Source organism: Nicotiana tabacum, chromosome 4, assembly GCF_000715075.1.
Source record: "Nicotiana tabacum cultivar K326 chromosome 4, ASM71507v2, whole genome shotgun sequence".
NCBI classification, from domain to species: domain Eukaryota; kingdom Viridiplantae; phylum Streptophyta; class Magnoliopsida; order Solanales; family Solanaceae; genus Nicotiana; species Nicotiana tabacum.
Window position 1 is genome coordinate 68,041,527 of NC_134083.1, and position 19,072 is coordinate 68,060,598.

At 36.0% G+C, this 19,072-nt stretch overlaps 1 protein-coding gene and 1 non-coding gene across 2 annotated transcripts; one reads left to right on the forward strand and one right to left on the reverse strand.

Moving 5' to 3' along the window:
* Positions 1 to 16,255: 16,255 nt before the first annotated feature.
* On the forward strand, positions 16,256 to 17,484 carry LOC107813869 (CEN-like protein 1). The gene is made up of 4 exons (XM_016639182.2): positions 16,256 to 16,553; positions 16,815 to 16,876; positions 16,999 to 17,039; positions 17,150 to 17,484. The coding sequence occupies exons 1-4, from the start codon at positions 16,350 to 16,352 to the stop codon at positions 17,365 to 17,367; spliced, it is 525 nt and encodes a 174-aa protein (XP_016494668.1). The 5' UTR covers positions 16,256 to 16,349; the 3' UTR covers positions 17,368 to 17,484.
* A 746-nt stretch (positions 17,485 to 18,230) lies between these two features.
* Positions 18,231 to 18,335, reverse strand: LOC142180523 (U6 spliceosomal RNA). Its single transcript, XR_012709144.1, has one exon. It is a non-coding gene; the product is annotated as a U6 spliceosomal RNA (small nuclear RNA).
* Between the last annotated feature and the right edge of the window lie 737 nt (positions 18,336 to 19,072).

The window sequence follows — 19,072 nt, forward strand, 5'->3', positions numbered from 1 at the left end:
TTAAAAAATATTATTAAACTGCATATTTTACATCTTTAAAAGTAAACAGTCAATAAATTTTATCAACACTGTAATTAAAAATATTACTCCTTCATGAGTAAATATAAAATTATTTTTAAATAGTGCTATATAAATGTATGATAAATTTGAGAGACATAGAACTAAGATATGAAGATATAAATTTTAGTTGTCAATTTTAGAAGAAATATTCAAATGATATTCACCCTCATAATTTTCTCAATTAGTACATATGCAATATTATGGTTCGTTATTTGAGTTATTCACAATTTCATCTTCCTTTAGATCAAAAGAACTTTAATCATTCATTTGTTAAAGAATTTTGAGCGTTAACAGTACTAATAAGTGAATTCAATGCATGATTTGCATGGGAATTATTGGGCAAGCGTTGATCGTTAAGCGTGTTTAGGATGCACAGTCGGATGCTTGGGGGAATAAGTTTAAGGCCCAGTAAAATTTCGCAAAGGAAAAATAATGTTTCGTGGTGCCGAATTGGTTCTTACGTGTTGAACAGTGCACTAGAAAGTAAAGGGAAAATTTGAGCAGAAAATGCATTTCTACGGCCCACTATGCGGTCGCAGAATCACTCTGCGGGTCGCATAATGGCCGCAGAGTGAGGCCGAGATGGGCCGGCTTGGATTCCATTCTGCGATCGACTATGCAACCGCAGAACAGGTCTGCGGGCCGCATAGTGACCGCAGACCCAGGTAAATTTTTGCCAGTTTTGGACACCAATTATATGGCCGATATGCGGATCACATATCAATTATGCGATCGCAGACCTTGTTCTGGAGCTTCATTTTTGGATTTTTACAAACCGATCCTACTTCGTTAAATAGACATAATGGACCATTTTTGACTAAAAATCTGACATTTTAGAATGAGAGAGAGTGCCCTAGAGTAAGAAGGTATTCCTCAAAAATTGTTCTTAAATTCTTGCTCAAATCTTAGAAGATTAAGAAGGGAAACTCACTAAGTCTTTACCCTTGAGGTAAGATTCTACACCCTAACCCTCAATTTCGAATCTTGTCTAGAATTGTGTAATTAGTAAGATAATATTTGGACATGAGAGTTGTTCATCTTGCATGCATGTGTTATCAAAGGGTGTAAGAAGATTGTTGAGATAAGAATGGTAAAGAATGGGTTGTGAGATTATGGAATCCTCCATAAAAGGACCTTGAAACATTATGCACACCTAGTGTTTGATAAAATGCTCAAATGAGCTAGAACCATGATCATCTTCCTAATTTTAGTTCAATTTGTTATATTTCTAAAATAGATTGAAGTTGCTACGAATTCCGAAATATTTTAGAGTTTAAGGAAGCTCCATTGAGGTATGTTGGCTAAACTCTTCTCTTAGAATTGAATCCCACGATATTCAGGTAATTTATGTAAGACCCGAGTGGTTCATTATAAAATTGGCAATTCCGAGTAAGTTTGTGTTGAAAGATATATGTTCAATAAGTATCCTAAATGCTTTATTCATATTATGTTATCAATTGAGGATGTGTTCAAGTATGGTTTGTGCATTATTAATGTTTCGACTTCAAGTCAAGTTCAAACGAAGGCTATTATGCCAAATTTTATGAAATATCTCTATGTGCCTTAGACTCTTAATTGCTCATGTGTTCTACACACCTTTATTTGAATTGTTGTTAGTGGTGATGATGGTGTTGATTTTTGAAAGTAAAAAGGTGAGCATGAAATACTAAATACGGCCAAAGTGCCAAGAATGATTTTATAATTGTGGCCACTAGTGCCAATAAAATGAAAAGATGTGAAAGAAGTATGAAATGCGATGATTGATATAAAAAGGTTGATGTCTCGAATAAGACATCCTAGCCGATTGGGTTGTGATTGGACACCATGCCACACACATGGTGGTGATTGTGATGGAAATTATAATTAAATTTGTGGTTGTGGTTGATGTCTCTAATGAGATAGCCTAGCCGATCGGATCGTAATCAGACTCCGTGTTAAAGGTACGGGGGTATTGATATTGAGAGTGATTATGGTTGATGTCTATAAAGAGATAGCCTAGCCGATCGGGTCGTGATCAGACTCCGTGATAAGAGTACGATGGTATTAGTATTGTGTATAATGGTATTGTTAACGATGGTATACCGGTACTAAAGATCTTTCAACTTAAAATATGAAAATTTACTTGAAATCTTATGTGGTTCTTAAACTTGATGTTTGGTATTGTTCGAGGCTTTCATTGATTTTATGATTATACCTCATTTTAATGTTATTATTTATATTGATAGGGTATTTAGTTATACATATTAGTGCTATTCGGCCGTACTAACGTCCCATTTGTCGGGGGCGCTGCATCTTTAAATGGATGCAGGTGGTTCCACAGCAGGAGATTTTGATCAGTGATAGTAGTACACCTTCTTCCCAGCTGACTTGGTGAGCCTCACTTCATCCCGAGGTCATGTATCTTTTGTTATTTGTGTATTCTGTTTGAGGTATAGTCGGGGCCTTGTTTCCGGCATTATCATTGTACTTTTATTTATCTATAGAGACTCTGTAGACATAATGTGGGTTGTATATTGGTGCAGGGGAAGTCAAACTCATTATGTTGTGTTTGAATTACTATTTCCACTTCAGATTATGAAAAATGTGTGTGAAATTGAGACTTTAAAATGAAGTAACTAATGGTAAGAAATTGGTATTGCAGACATGATCACTTTATTGTTTGATTAACGAAAACATATATTCTCTTTATTCAAGAATGAGTTTAGGTAGAAGAAAATCTCATAGGCTTGCTCGGCGGGGTTTACTCAGTTGAGCATCGGTCGCGCTCCCCGAGTTTGGGGCGTGACAGTAAGCCTCACAGAACTAAGCCTCACACATGAGGAGTCCGGAACCAAAGTGTTGCTTTTTTGGACTCAAAGCACAAAAATAGGTGAAAAACATAACTGAGGACCATTTTATATATAGCGCAAGTCTTCAATGTGCTATACTTTTACGGCATGTTTGTCCATTAAGGTATAGCAGATGGGTTGCATGCGTTATATGTAAACTTTACTGATCCACCAATAATTGATTTAAACTTTACTGACCCACCAATAATTGAGGGTATAACGCATACATAATATGCGCTACATATATAGCGCCTATTATGCATGCGTAATACCCTCAATTATTGTACTCATGGACTGGTTTTTTATTTATTTAAGAGTTTTAGAATTTCGGTAAAAATCCATTCAAGATCCTTCAGGTCTTTCGAAATATTTGTTTGCTTAACTTATTTTGCATTTTGTCATATTATCCGAAGAGTGAAAAATTAAGGTTGCATTATATTGGGGGTAAGGTTGTGGTGTAGAATAACTCAGTACACTTTAGTTGTTCTCCACAGTGTCATGTTAAGTTTCCACTTGCAATAGAGTACGATAGATTGATATCATTGTTATGTAAAGAATTGAGTGTGAGGAAACGTTCGGTTAATATTAAAGTAACCGGAAGATATCTGTATTTTGTTAATCCGTAACGGGTTGTTTGTTATGTTGAGTTTAATATCGAAGACGATGAAACTCTGACATATTTTTTGAGGACTCCGGATGAACACCGGGAACATCTTATGATAAAAATGTTGGAAATGTACGTTAAGGCTGAAGATGTTAGCAATATTGAGGTTCCGCAAAATAGGGATAACCCTCAATCATCGAGTGGTTTTTTGGAGCACTTTTATCCGAACAGGTTCTATTTAAAAGAGTTTGGCCATATCTAAACTTATCTCCACGAGCGAATGAGGAGCGAGGACATAATATCTCCTCAAGTTTACATAATCCACAAGTCGAGTGGTAAATTTCAATTTTCCTTTGTATTACAATATTTTTTTTATGTATTATATTTGTATTAACACTCATATATTCCAAAGGGGGTACCTGCCAGATATAAATTTTACAAGTTATGAACCAACAGACAGCTAGAATATTCCTAGTTTTGGTGTGTTGGATCATGTCGGTCCATCCCGGGAGTCATCAGCAATAGGATAATACACATCATGAGATATCAAAAGATTATGATTTATAAGTTAAGTGATAAAGTTAATATGTAATGTTTGGATGAATTAGATAAACACATTATTTTGTTGGTTGTGCAGTGAAAACAAATAACTTGAAGGTCATGTCCTTACTCAATTGCCCGAAGACGATATATTTAATCGGGATCTGGCAGATGCGCAGAGCCAGGAATATGATAGTGATTATGACAACAATGCTGATGAGTCTAGAGATGACATACCCTTCCTTGATAAGGGTGATGATGATAAGGATGAGAATGATGAACCTGATTTAACGATAGAGAATGATGCCACCAATAAGCATGCTCCATATATACAGACTCCACCTCCCATTAGACCCATAGTGTACGAGTCCCATGTGCAGTTTCATTCAAGGGAGAATCCCTACCTTGATCAATTGCCCAGTATGCCGGATGTGGATGCCCTCACAAGGGATCTTGATGACATTCAGACAGCAATATCGGATAAATTTAGACCAACGGTTCTATCAAAGAATATGTTTTTTGCTGATAAAGCGTGCCTAAGAAGGGCGGTACGAATATATAGAGTAAAAGAGTGTCGTGAGATCTTGGTTCATGAGTCATCTCCGGAAGTATACAAGGTTATTTGTCGTAGATGGTTTCAAGGTTGTACATGGACGTTACGTGCGAGAAAGTTGAAAACAAATATATGGATTGTGGGGAAATACATTGGCACCCACACTTGTGATATGGACACATTCAGTGGGAATCATTTTAACTTGAATGTTGACTTGATTTCTCTTGTATTGATTCCACACATTGAATCGTCCATAAGGTACAAGATTAAAGAGTGTATAACATCCGTCCACCAGGTATATGGATATACCATTACCAAAAGAAAGGCATTTCTCGGGCATAAACATGCGTTTGAGAATATTTATGGTAACTGGGATAAGTCCTTTTCCACTCTACCCAGGTACACGGCTGCATTGCAACACTTTAACCTCGAGACTGTTGTTTAATGGAAGCTTGAGCGGAGTCCAGGAATACAAGAATAAATATTCAAATATGTGTTTTGGCATTTAAACCAACCATTGATGGTTTTGTGCATTATCGGTCGGTAATATCCATAGACGACACTCATATCTATGGAAAGTATGATATTAAGTTGCTGATCATTGTCGCAGTAGATGCTAATGGAAGCATATTTCCCCTCGCATTTTCTATTTGAGCCAATGAAAGCTAAGAGACGTGGATATTGTTTTTGAACCACTTGAAGGAGCCCGTTGCCAAACAGTGTTCGGGTATTTGTCTAATATTTGATCGGCATGGCGGTATTTTAAGTTCTATACAAAATTAGCGCGCATGGTAGGAACAGTATGCCTACCACCATTACTATGTTAGGAACTTTAAGGCCAACTTCCAGAGGGCTCATCTGAACAAAAGCTTACATGATTTAATGTGGATAGCTGCAACATATCACCAAGAGTGTAAATTCAGGAGGTGACTGTAGTTGATTAGGCAGGAATACCCAGAAGCCTATCATTGGTTGATGCGACATGAGCTTAACAAATGGACTTTGCATAAGGATGGTGGTAGAAGATGGGGAATTTTGACTAAAAATGTGTCATAGTCTTTCAACGGGTTGTTAAAGTCTGCACGTAGATTGACTGTCACTGCCATGGTGCGGATGTCATTCAAGCAGATGGCGGAGAAGTTTGTTGAAAGATCTAGAGGTGCATCGTCATTGATGGAAGGGGGTGTTGAATTTATGCCATAGTCAATGAAACGATTTGAGAAATATTGGAAGCGAGCACAGTGACATACATTTTTGCAGTATTGCAGCGAGCGAAATATTTTTGAAGTTCATACTGGTCTACATCAAAACCGCAGGAATAATACATACACCGTCAATGAATCCAAAAGATTATGCTCGTGCGTAAAATGGTCAATCTATCACTTGCCATGCTCACATGCCATGAAGTGCTTTCAGCATACAGGTTTTGCAGCAACGAGGTACGTTGATAAAGAATATAGTGTTGCTGCATATGTAAACACCTATAGTCGATAGTTGCAGCCAGTGGGTGCTGAGCATTATTGGTCGTCGGAACCATTTAAAATGGTGTGTAATAAGTATTATGTGTGTCAACGTCAAGTACAAAAAAGAATGCGAATACGAAACCAAATGGATGTTGGTGATAACTTTTATGCGCGTAAATATGACATATATTCCCAAACAGGACATGATCGCCGTAAATGTCCTTCAACTGGTTTGGGAAGCAGTGGTAACTCATCTCCAGGTGGCAGTTCATCCAATGTGCCCAATTATCAAGGATAAATATAGTGTTTTGTTGCAGTATTATTGTTGTACTAAATGTATGTAAAAGTTCAACTGCAAAATTTCTGAAATAAAATTATATTTCCAATAGGGTTAAATCTAATTGATATTTAGCATTAAAAATTCAATACAACAATTTAAAATATTCTCCAAGAAATAAATAACAATTTTTATTTGTCATTATCGTCATTGTCTGACATTATTTCATTGTCATTGTCTTCATCTTCTTCGTCAATATCTTATATGCACCCTTCTGTACCTAGTGCATCGTAATCTAGGCCCCAACTTACACACATTTCTCGTATTTCATCGCTATCATCAATAAGACCACTTGCTTAATTTCTACAATAATATGGGACTCCTACGTCTAACGTCTGCGATAGAAACTTAGGTAGTCCCTTCCACTCGACAACTGTTGGAAAAAAAGGATAATCAATGTCTCTATATAATTTTTTATTTTCTAATAAATCCCAATACTGATCCTCCGTTCCTTGCAGCTAGTTAAGATCATCCAGTGCATGATGAACGGCTAGTGCCTTTTCCATCTCTAAACTCTCCTTCATCAAATGTGAATCACTTCTGGTTCATATTTGTGTGTGTTTGTTTGGAAGGTTGCAGATAGTGCTTGTGGTATAACTAGCCCATGTCAGTGGCATAGTACTTCATAATCATACCATTTTGAGTAAATGGGAACCTGTTATAGTTTTCGCCCCAAATTCGCATACCTTCATGATTTGTAGAATGCGCTTCGCCATCAATAATGTGCCCTGCAATTTTGAGATCAGTGTGTATATTGATAGGCTTATTTTTCAAGAGACGTAGAACACCATACCACTTGTCATCAAACAAATCAGTATAGCAACCTAGCATATTTTTTTAAGGTAGGGATCAATTGTGTTATGACGTATTCCATGTGGATCTGTTAAACTACCTTCACCTTTTTACCTCTTCTTAAACCACTTATTAAATGTTAGTGTCATTTCTGGAATGGATGTTGTAATGGTTTTTGAATACTGCAATGTTGGTTCAACTTAAGAAGAACTAAACTGCACGAACATGTATATTAAACGTAGCGCATCACCAATATGCGTAATGTGTATTGTCATGTCAACCTGAAAAAACTGTCGACCTGAAAAAGTTGTCGATCTGAAAAGTTGCAACCACTTGTACCCTAAAGAATCATTAGCACGCGAAACGTAGTGCATCACCAATATGCATTATGTGTATTGTCATGTCGACCTGAAAAAGCTGTCGACTTGAAAAAGCTGCACCCACTTGTACCCTAAAGAATCATTAGCACGCGATACGTATTGCATCACCAATATGCGTTATGTAACCTAAAATCACTCTTAGCTACCTATAAAAATCTCGCGCATTTTAGCTATTATTTGTGTTGTAACAAAACGAAGAAAACAACTTTCCATTAATTTTTTATTTTCGAGCATTACGACATGTCTGGACACAATGACATACCAAGGTGTTACTGTGAAAAATGTGCGATTTTGAAGCCATGTTGGTCAAATTGCATTCTGGGGTGCATACGTTGGATGCGTAAACATGTTGTAAGTTATTATTATTGAAAAAGATATTTGTTAATAGTTTTTATATAACATGTTAATTAAAAGTCTTTTGTTATCATCCTCATTGGTAGGACAAAAATCAATGTGGTTTTGAAGAATGGTATGATGAACACATTACCCAGGAATACTACAAATCATGTTTGCTAAACATTTGAAATCTAACCGGTGAGTACGAACTCCAGATCTTGAAACTGCAAGAACAACTTGCGGCAATGAAGAAGAAACTAAAAGAGGCAGAAGAAGAAAATAATCAATTGGAAGAGAAATTTAAGTGGTTGAAGCATAGAATGATGGGCGATAATGACTAAGCAAACACATGGATGTATTTAGTGTAGCTTTTATTTTTATGTTGTACGTGTCATGTATTATCTTTAATTGTTAACGAATTTAAATTTATGTTAAGTTCTCTTATTTTTTTGTGTTCTAGTGTTAAACTAATAACCCGAAAAATAAAAACACATGCGCAAATTATGTAAAACATCAATAATTTTGCTATTATATATTTAATGTCATATAAACAACTCAGAATATATATCAATGAGTCCCACAACTTGTTTTCTTTAAAGAATTGGTTGGCCTGAGGCGCATCCCATCCCGCCCGGCTACGCTATCAGGATCATCCTCATCACGTCGCCTCTTTATCGGAGGATGCATTGCAGCATGATCGTTAGTAAGGCTGGGCTCGGTAAAAGCAGCCATTGGGCCATCAGTAACCTACAGAATAATAAGATATTTTAGTATATGAAATATAGAATACTAACGTACGTGTTAGAAAAAAATTTTAATGGTCATACCATTGGTCTCAGCGGGCTCCTGAATAAGATCATCTGTCTCCGACAAGTTAGTATCGCACAATGTGGCCTCCGTGATGGCCGATGACAAAATCCTTAAAAAAAATAAAAACACTTTAGATATTACTGACTAATCTATAAGGTAAAAATAAATTGAAATAATAGTAATACAAACAAACATGCGCCTGAGTAGCAACACAATGATCTGTCGGAACATCTAGGTGTACTGGAGTAGATGAAGTATGTGAGAGATCCTCAGCATCCCTCGGTGATGAGCCAAAACTCAGTTGTCGCCCATTATGCACCTCTCGTATCGGACGATCAGCAACAACCGTCGATGGCTCTGGACGATCAGGAAAATACTGATCTCACTCCTGCTGCATAATGGTCGTGCCCGCGATCAATAATGAAGCTGACAGGGTCACTTGCGAGTCCCTGGTGACACCTGAAGGCTGAATGATGGCATATCATGAGGAGCATCTTGTGGCTCAGGGTGGTCACCGGCTGATCATCTCTAATATCCTCCATGGGTGCCTCAACGCCCCCTTGTTGGGGACCCCGTCCTCGCGACCACCACGACTACGTGGGCCATCCGTTCCTCTCTGGCCACGCCTGCCACGTCTACCACGTTCAGGGGCCACTTGTGGCCCATGATGATACTCCTCGGGTGGCACATAAGCATCCCCGTATCCTAATCTCCCATCCTCTCGGACACGTCTCAATGTGTCAACAGCAAGATCAGTAACTCGACGGCCAAACCCGTACATAACTACTGCTCCCTCGCCTGTATGTTGTATCATCTCCAGTCCCAACTGGTAGAACTGGTGTAAGCCTATAGCCTGCATAGCATATAAAATATTAATTACGGAAGGATAATGTAACATTATAAGTAAGGATAACAAATAACATACCAGTGCCTCATGCCTCCCGGCGTATGAAATGTACCGACCACCAGTGTGATGAACGGGATTTCCGACGAGAAGTCGGATAACTCTACGATACCAACCCACATACTCATGCTCGCCCTCCAAACGGTCAGGTGGAGGGTTTGGCAAAATCAGGTCATACCTCTGGTCCTAATCTTCAATCTGGGCCTCTAGCTAGGCCAAGTATGTCTGGTCGACCTTGTTGTGATCATCCCGCTGGTAATGTGTCATGTGCCAAGTGGGCGGAATAAGTACAAGTTGAGGTCGACCAAACTGGCGAAGGACTCGTTCGGTGGCATGATGCTCAACTATATCGAGACATATCAATGGGACGGAATAGCTCCACATAGCTCGACCGCGGGAGCAATAATCTGGCAATCTAGCTATGAGCGCATTGTTGTATAGCCTCCATACGAACTATTTATTAAACACAAGATTCATGAGTAAACGTAACACATATCAAGCCAGGCCAAGTAAACTTAAGTATATATGTATCTGAGCGCCTTCAAGTAAATCCAAGAAATCCCTATAATAAGGGAGATGATGTCAAGCCTCGACCTCGCGGGCGTGGCCTCGCCTATCAACCCACCTCCAAGCTAGCGGGAGAAACGAGGAAGGTGGTGTATTCGGAGCTATCAGTGGCAGAGGTGGCTGGAACTACAAGAACCGCTCCCAGGCCCAAACCTAATATAGATTGTGGACATAAAATTTAAGGCATTTTTTACTATGTATGTTATAATCATGAAAAGAATTGACTATGTTTTCAACTGCAGCAGCGGTATAAAACAGGCAACGTCTCTCTGGGTGCCTATGCACTCCCAACACATCTGCCTTTACAGGTAAGTTAGAATAGCTGCACCCGAGTTGTAACCAGATAAATCATCTAGCCGCTCCATATGATGTAGAAATCGCAAGCTGACTAGGTTTCCCGAAGTGTTCGGGAATAATATACCACTAAACATTAGCAGCAGCAACAACCTCGTGTGCCGGTCGATATCCTCTGGTGGTGAATCATAAGTAATCTCTGCGTCCATCGCCACCAGATGCTTCCTAACAGGCGTCAGCTGCATTCGACTGGCCCCACTCAACGCAGTCGGCTCCGTAGGCTGGAAATCGATGATCCGCTGCAACATATGAAGGTAATCCTCTCATGTATAGTCTCTTAGAGCATGCGGGTAAGCTACAGCTATACCATCAACGAGCAGCCCGAAAAGAACATCCATGCCCTCTAGCGTGATGGTAGCCTCGCCTATGGGTAGATGAAATATGTGCGTCTCCAATTGCCACCGCTCTATCATAGCCGTGATCAGCGCTCAGTCGAACTGCAACCGTCCAATCTCTATGATCATGTAAAAACCCGTCCGCTGAAAGCGTCTAACTATACGGGGATGCAGTGGGTGGTGTCTAATGAACTCCCACAGATCATCTATACGTCTGGGGTGAAAGGTCTTGGACAGACACTACCCATCCCATATGTGTGAAGACTTATGGTTGCCCTGGAGCAACAGTAGCTCTCGAGATGCAGGTCCAGGATGCACATGGGGAAGCTCCATGGCGATGTCTTTAAATTGAACAATATTAATTAAAGTATTTTTCTGTTTAATTGTTTAACATATTTAAATATATTGCAATATCTTTTATATTAATATTTAATCAATAATTTTTCTATATTATTACTTAGGTTGATATATTTTCTATATTATTATTTTATATGTTAGTTTCTTACATTTTTGACTAAAATTCAGCAAGGTTTTGTTTGAACTATCATCTTTTTCAGCTATTTTTGGGTATAATAGAATTAAATAATTAATTTTCATAACTATACATGATATAATTAATAAGTATTCATATAAAAGTACCCAGTTTGACAAAGTTTCTATATTGTTGTTTTATATGTATTTTCTTATATTTTTTGACTAAAATTCGAGAGGATTTTTGTTTGAACTATCATTTTTTTCATATATTTTTGGGATTAATAGAGAACTAAATAATAAATTTCAATAACTAAAAATATATTTTAGTGATTATTCATATAATAAATACTTAGGTTGATAAATTTCCTATATTAATATTTCATATGTTAGTTTCCTATATTTTTTTACTAAAATTCTACAGGATTTTATTTGAACTATCATCTTTTTAAATTTTTTTTGAATTATAACAGAATTAAATATTAAAATTTTATAAGCAATCAAGATATATTCAATAACTATTCATATAAAAAATACTACAAAATTAATAGTAAATAATGTTGAATTTATTTCATTCGTAACGATTTGTTTGTTAACTGTCATATTTTGTCCAAATTTTCCGACAGCGTCTCTTTTGTAACGTCAACTGATTATTTTATGATTCATATCTAATATTTGATAATTATCTACTAATACATTAAATTCATAATTAAGTACTCTAACCGAGTTTGTTAAGGAGAGCATGTAGTTTTTATTCTACACTACAAAATCTTAAAGCGCACTAAATTAACACTACTCTAAATGGCCATAAACAAAGTTAACTACCATAAGCTAAAATTTATTATCAGTTTTACTACGTTAAAGGGCACTACATAACAATTAAGGGCATAACATAACACTAAAGGGCACTAAATAATAATAAAGTCACATATTAATATACGTACAACAATAATATCACATATAACAATAATTATTCAAAGAGCATCAAGACATTTTAATAGTGTCTCGCCTTGAGGCGAGCTCCGAGGCGTGTCCAAAACAACCTTTTAAAATACTGAGCACGAGTATAACAGTCTTAACGTACCGACAAGGATTATGTACAACACATTCCCGTGTTGGGACAGATCAAGAAAGGAAGAACGAAATTAATTGGGAATATTTCGTTAATAGTAGTGTGGCACCAAACATTTGTTGTCTAAATTCGGAAGTTTATATTTAATTTGATTGTTTAATGCATATGCTTTTCCAACCCCTTTTCTTCATGTGCTAAGAAAGAATGTTTTTTTTGACATACTAATGATAATTGATGAGAGTGTTTTTAAGACAAACCATTGCATTGATTAAGTAATCACAAGGGACAAAAGGATGCCAACATAAGAAAGGTGCAGGGCATCAATAGCTGCAGTTCTACATCAACAAGAGAAGACACGAGTCCTATTTGACAGGAAAGAGTAAAGCTTATGCAACGTGTCAATTCTACAATTAAACCAAAGTAGATAATTGAGGAATCAGAATGCTGAAGAATATAGTATAAAGCTAGACGTTCACTTTGCTGAGAAAACAAATACTACTAGTATCAAGTAGAATACTACGTGTCATCCAAAGGAGATAGTTGTAGTCCAGAAGAAGAAAAATGGAGGACCCAATTGCCATTTTTGTAACTATTTGGTTAAGATTTAAGACCCAAGAGGGCATCAAGATGTCTTATATTGCTGTTGGCTGCCACAGATTCTCCTTTTCTTATATTCCCTCCTCTTTCTATCTTGAGATGTTCTCACAAAAGAATTTTACAAAATCATGTTTTTTTTCTTCTGGGAATTGTGATTCAATGTTGGCAGATTTATCATCACAACCACTGGTACAGTGCCGGCTCAAGGGGGAGGCGACTAAAGCCCTCACCCCCCACCCCACCACCAAATTGAAGGCCCCAAATTTCCATTAACAGTTAATATTATATTATTAAAATATAATTATTAAAAAGATACCAGATTTATATTTATTTTTTTCTTTTAGAGTGTAACACAAGTTATTTAGAAAAAAAAATTCATAACAAATATGCAATATGGCAAAATAACATTTTGATGACGACAATAATAATAAAATTTAAAAAAAAGTCTTGTAATATCATTTAAGTAGATTATTTCTTATTAAAGAAATTTGAAACCTTGGTGAGTGAAGTTACTAGATGTCTTCGATGGTGAAAACTAGCAGGTGGCCGAGCGAAGGGCCAAATATACGTATAAGATAATCCGTAAACCATTATTACAAAACAAAAAGAAAAAAATCAAATAAATATTAATATATGTAATTTTATTACAATAAATTAAAAGGCTTTTCGTAACTTTAGGCTTTATACCACAAATATCTTTGAGCTGCCTCTGTGGTACACGTTCTGTTTTAAAAGGCGTTTCTGGGGCGAGTCCCGGGGCGAGGCGTACCAAAAACGCCCTGGGGCGATGGTGTGGGGCGAAAGTCTCAAGAGGCGTACGCCCCGCAATTTGGGGCGTATGCTCGGGCATTCGGGGCGTACGTCCGGGCGTTCGGGGCGTACGTCCGGGCGTTCGAGGTACGTGTTTTTAGTAAGAAGTAAGCCCCAGAGACCTTTTCAAATTAAAATAAAATTTGTTGAATTAGTCCTTCATATACTACCCAAATTCTCAAAAGTCAGTTTGGTAATTACTCAAAAGGTTTAAAAAGGAACTCAAAAGTATTACATTTAAAAGTAAAGACCTTTTTTATTGATTTAAACCCTAATTCATGGTTTTTTCAATTTTTTATCTTGTCCGCTAGTCTCCTAATATCTCCCAAAAGCAATGAATATTTAATTTATTTTACAAATACAAAGAGAACTACATTATTCTTCATAGCAGCAAATTCAAAGTTCAAATTGCAAGTTAATCATCCTTTTTGTTCTTCCATATAGAAAACTTTATTTTTTTAGACTCAAATTACTTGTGCTTGTAAGTAACGTATAATAGATTGTTTTGATTAGTTTTTTGTGGGGATAGAGCACACACATATATAGTTTTCTTCATTTTTTATGTAATTTTACCTGTTTATAAATATTTACTGTCATTATATTATTTTATAAAATATTAAAAATTAAATACCTATGGGGCTTACGCCCTGCTGAGGCATATGTAAAACGCCTCGCCTTACGCCCACGCCTTTTAAAACACTAGGTACACGCACTAAGAGGGTAAATGCAGTAACAATCAGTTTACACCTGTTAATTCTATATACTCCCTCAGTTTCAATTCATGTGAACTCATTTGACTGGACACGAAGTTTAAGAAAAGAGAGAAGACTTTTGAACTTATAGTGTAAAATGAGGCACATATATATATATTTTGTGTGGTTATAAATTATTGCATAAAGGTAAATTATTTTCAAATAAGGAAATATGTCATTCTTTTTGGCACATACTAAAAAGGAAATACGTTCACATAAATTGAAACAGAGAGAGTATATATTAACAAATTTTTTTTTTGGTAAGAGAGGAAACCCGCAGCTGCTACAACCTCTGCCACAGTCTCCGCCCTTTGGATGAGCACTCTGTGATGAACACTTTGTGTGCAATGGGTAAATCTCCCCTGTGTAAAGTTAATATATGGCTAGATAGTAAAGGAACAGTAAGTGATTTCAATGCAAGCATTCAAAATTATATCTTTTGGCATACTAAATACTATCTCATTTTTCATTAGTGTTAGCAAAGTATGAGGACAACTTTTATACTTCTAATAATAGTAATTGGAGCCAAGAATATCTGTATAAGATGCCTTATCAGCTACTACTATTTTTAGTAAAGCATCTCTAGTAAGTTAAGACAGAATGGTACTTTTGCTTCCCTTGATAAGATATTTTTTCATTTTAAAGTGTATTCGACACACACAAGCACATCAAAAGCTGTATTCCCATTTGTCCATGATATTATTTTCATCTCTACAAAGTATTATTCCTCATTCTTATGAAGCCAATAAACTAAAGCCATTTGTGGTTTATGCCACAGGACCTACTATACATACAAAGTACAAATTAGTATTAAAAACTAAGATCCGATAGAGAAGTACACAAGTAGTAGAATACATGAAAAATAGAATAGTACATTTTTTGATGAATATATATGATGTTACGGGATCAAAGGAAACCCCACCCCCCCCCCTCCCCCCTCTTCTTCGTCACCATTTGCACATAATGGCTGAGCCACATCGGTCTAAAGGTGGTTAATTGAATTTCATTCGGGAGCGAAGCTACTTATTAGAAGAGGGTATAATTCAATCTCCTTTATTGAAAACTTTATTGAAAACTTATACTGTGCAAATAGGATAAAGTCATTTTTAGGTGCATATCTAATCTTTTGAATATTTCCCTTGACATAATAGAAACTAGTGTAATGATGAACGGGGTTTAAAGTTACTGTACATTTGATTGGAGGTTCTACTTCCACGCGTGGCATTCTTGTATTTCTTTGAATTATGATCTTGCCAGAATTGCTAGCTCCATTACTGATTCAGTAGGTGCATATATGAATTTCTTTTACGTATATATATTAATTTTTGAATCTCATTAACACAATCAAAGTTTCCAGCATAATAGATAAGGTGATACAAAAATATTTTAGGCCATGTTTTTAAATTTCAATTTAAAACGAATAAACTAAAGCTTGACACTAGAAGATATGTTAAAATAACTTTTCGAAAGTAAAATGAACGATGATACAAGAAATGATAGCAATCGCAGCTCTTTCTAGTGGTTTGTCTTTCCAGTGTGATGAGACAGCTGCTGTGATTGTTGAAACAAGCATGCATGTTTTTAATATCCGTAAGTAGGCAACTTTTTTTGTGGCACGTTGATTGGTTTCCAGAATCTTTAAACTTTTAAACAAAGTTCCTTCCTTTTTTCTCTATATATAAAAGCCTCTTCCATTGAACATTATCAAATCGTCCAGCAGCATATATATCTCTCTACGTACAATTTCCTTACCCTAATAGCAAAAAAGGCAAAAGAAGAAAAGAATGTCTTCTAGGGCTTCTGAATCACTAGCAGTAGAGAGAGTGATAGGAGAAGTGGTTGACAGTTTCACAGCGTGTGTGAAAATGAATGTGATATACAATGGCAGCAAGCAAGTTTCCAATGGACATGAGCTCATGCCTGCTCTCCTTGCTGCTAGACCTCGTGTCGAGATTGGTGGTGAAGACATGAGATCTGCTTATACTCTTGTAAGTCCTTTTATTTTACATGGCCTAAACTCGTTTGACTGGACACCAAGTTTAAGAAAGAAAATGTTTCCAATGAAATTTTTATGGCTACATGAGTATGCCATTTAAAACTGACAGGTTTCTTTCTTTTGTAAATAGATAAAAAAAAAATGAAGTGTCATATAAATGAAATACTACAGTTACTACCTTTTGATCTTGTATTCGTACGTCTCTCTGTTTTTTTTCATGATTTCTGATTGTTCATTCTTTTCTTTGGGAAAGATCATGACCGACCCGGATGCTCCAAGTCCCAGTGATCCATACTTGAGGGAACACCTCCACTGGTAAATTCTTATACTGATGAATCAAATTGAGCAAAAGAAATAGAAAACAAACTTATTTCCTCTGCATTATGTATATAACATTCACGTTAATTAATAATATACTCTTATATAAAAAATTTCAGGATTGTAACAAATATTCCAGGTACCACAGACGTCTCTTTTGGTAAGTCTGAAGCAGTGACTTGGCTAATTAATTACTGTATGATGTATAGCAGAGAGTAAAGTACTCTTGGCTAGAAACAATATTAACTTAATTAGCATTATTGAATACAGGAAGGGAGATAGTGAGCTATGAGAGTCCAAAGCCAGTAATCGGGATTCACCGCTATGTATTCATTTTATACAAACAAAGAGGAAGGCAAACAGTGAAACCACCAGCAACAAGGGACCAATTCAATACTAGGGGCTTTTCAGCAGAAAATGGTTTGGGATCCCCTGTTGCTGCTCTCTACTTCAATGCCCAGAGAGAAACTGCTGCCAGAAGAAGATGATATATTAGCGCAAACTTTTTCTTAAACATGTTTATCTAAATAAGCTCTGCACTCTAAACCATAGTATGGACAGCAGACGGATTACTATTAGTAGAACGTGGCACTTACTTTCCCCTCTCTGATTGGTTTAAGAGATTTAAGTGTCATTGTCAAGCATATTATAAGCTCATATCCAAATATATATGTATGGTGTTACTATGTACTATAACTTAGTTGTTGGATTCATCTGCTCATTTTTGTATCAGCCGCAAAGTTGTATCTCTTTTTGTTTTATATAAAGATAGTGAATATATATATATATATATATATATATATATATATATATATATATATATAATTCAATAGCATTACATTAAATTTAGAAATGGTAAAAGTTAATAACACACACAATTCCAAATCAGTGATCAATAGACTCATCTTCATTATTGCATAAGGGACATTTCAAATCATCAACGGAACCCCACTTTGCAACCCTATCTTTGGTGAATAGTCTCCTATATATATAGCCATGTTAAAAACAAAGCACCACCTACGAGATCCAGGATTTTTACAGATTGGTCTCTTCCAATTAACTTGTTGAAATTCTCCCCTAATCTTATGTAGCCATCTGCGTTATATCCAGAAGTATTGAATTATTGTCAATACTAATTGTAACATTTGGGGCTACTTAAGTCTTATTGCCTTTGTGTTCTTATAATTATATTGATTGTTGACTACATTTTCAAACTGTTGTAGACGGAACATATGTAAGTAAACAAAAAGTGAGAAATAAATTAATAGATTTACTTGTCTCTAATGGTCTTTTGTTTTTGACTCACTAAGAGAATTGTTTTTTTTTTTTAATTCGGATGTCCCCGAAGGGACAAATTTTGGACCATTTCTCGATTTGTGCGTGGCATCCTTGCGCAGGGGCCAAGCTAATCTTCTCTGTACCGTTCCAATGCTAAGAGAATTGTTTTACTAATCATAAATTTTCAAACATCTCACGAGATAGGCAGAAAAAACTGAAAATAAACATTTATAAGCTCTTTAAAATTTAAAAACATGATGATAAAAAGAAATAAAAGAGAAGAGAAAGCCAAACATCATGAAAAGAAATTATAGAGTATTTAGAAAAGTTTGAAACGTTAAAAGAGCTCATAAATGGGTATTAAATTGTCTAACGGGAAGGCGAAAATTGAAATAAGAGCAGCAAAATGAAGACAAAATTAAGATAATATTTCTCTCATTTATTTTCTAATTTAATATAGTACTATAATTTTATACAATTCTCAATGTTCTAAAATCAGTTCTACTCTCAAGCTTGAAAATACTTCAGAATGACAAAGAAGCAAAAAATTAAGAAAAACTACGTTAACAATTCCGCACATTTCTCAAAGTTCAAACGTCGATTCTAGTCTCAAATACACAATGGATTACATTGTTATTGGCACAAACTATACATTTAATTTCCTCTACCAACTCATTTTATCCAAAGCATATTGAATTAAAAAATTCAGGTACGAGAAGTAAATTTCACCCCGTTTACCTTTTTATGCTTTCCCAACTCATATATGCTAAAATAAATCACCAAATCCACGAGCAAAATTAAGTGATGAAAAATTTCTATAGCAAAAGAGAACTCAAAAAGAAAACGAATACATGGAGACTTCTTTTCAGTGTCGGACTTTATGTTTGACGGGAAATTCGCACCTAGCGAAAAGGT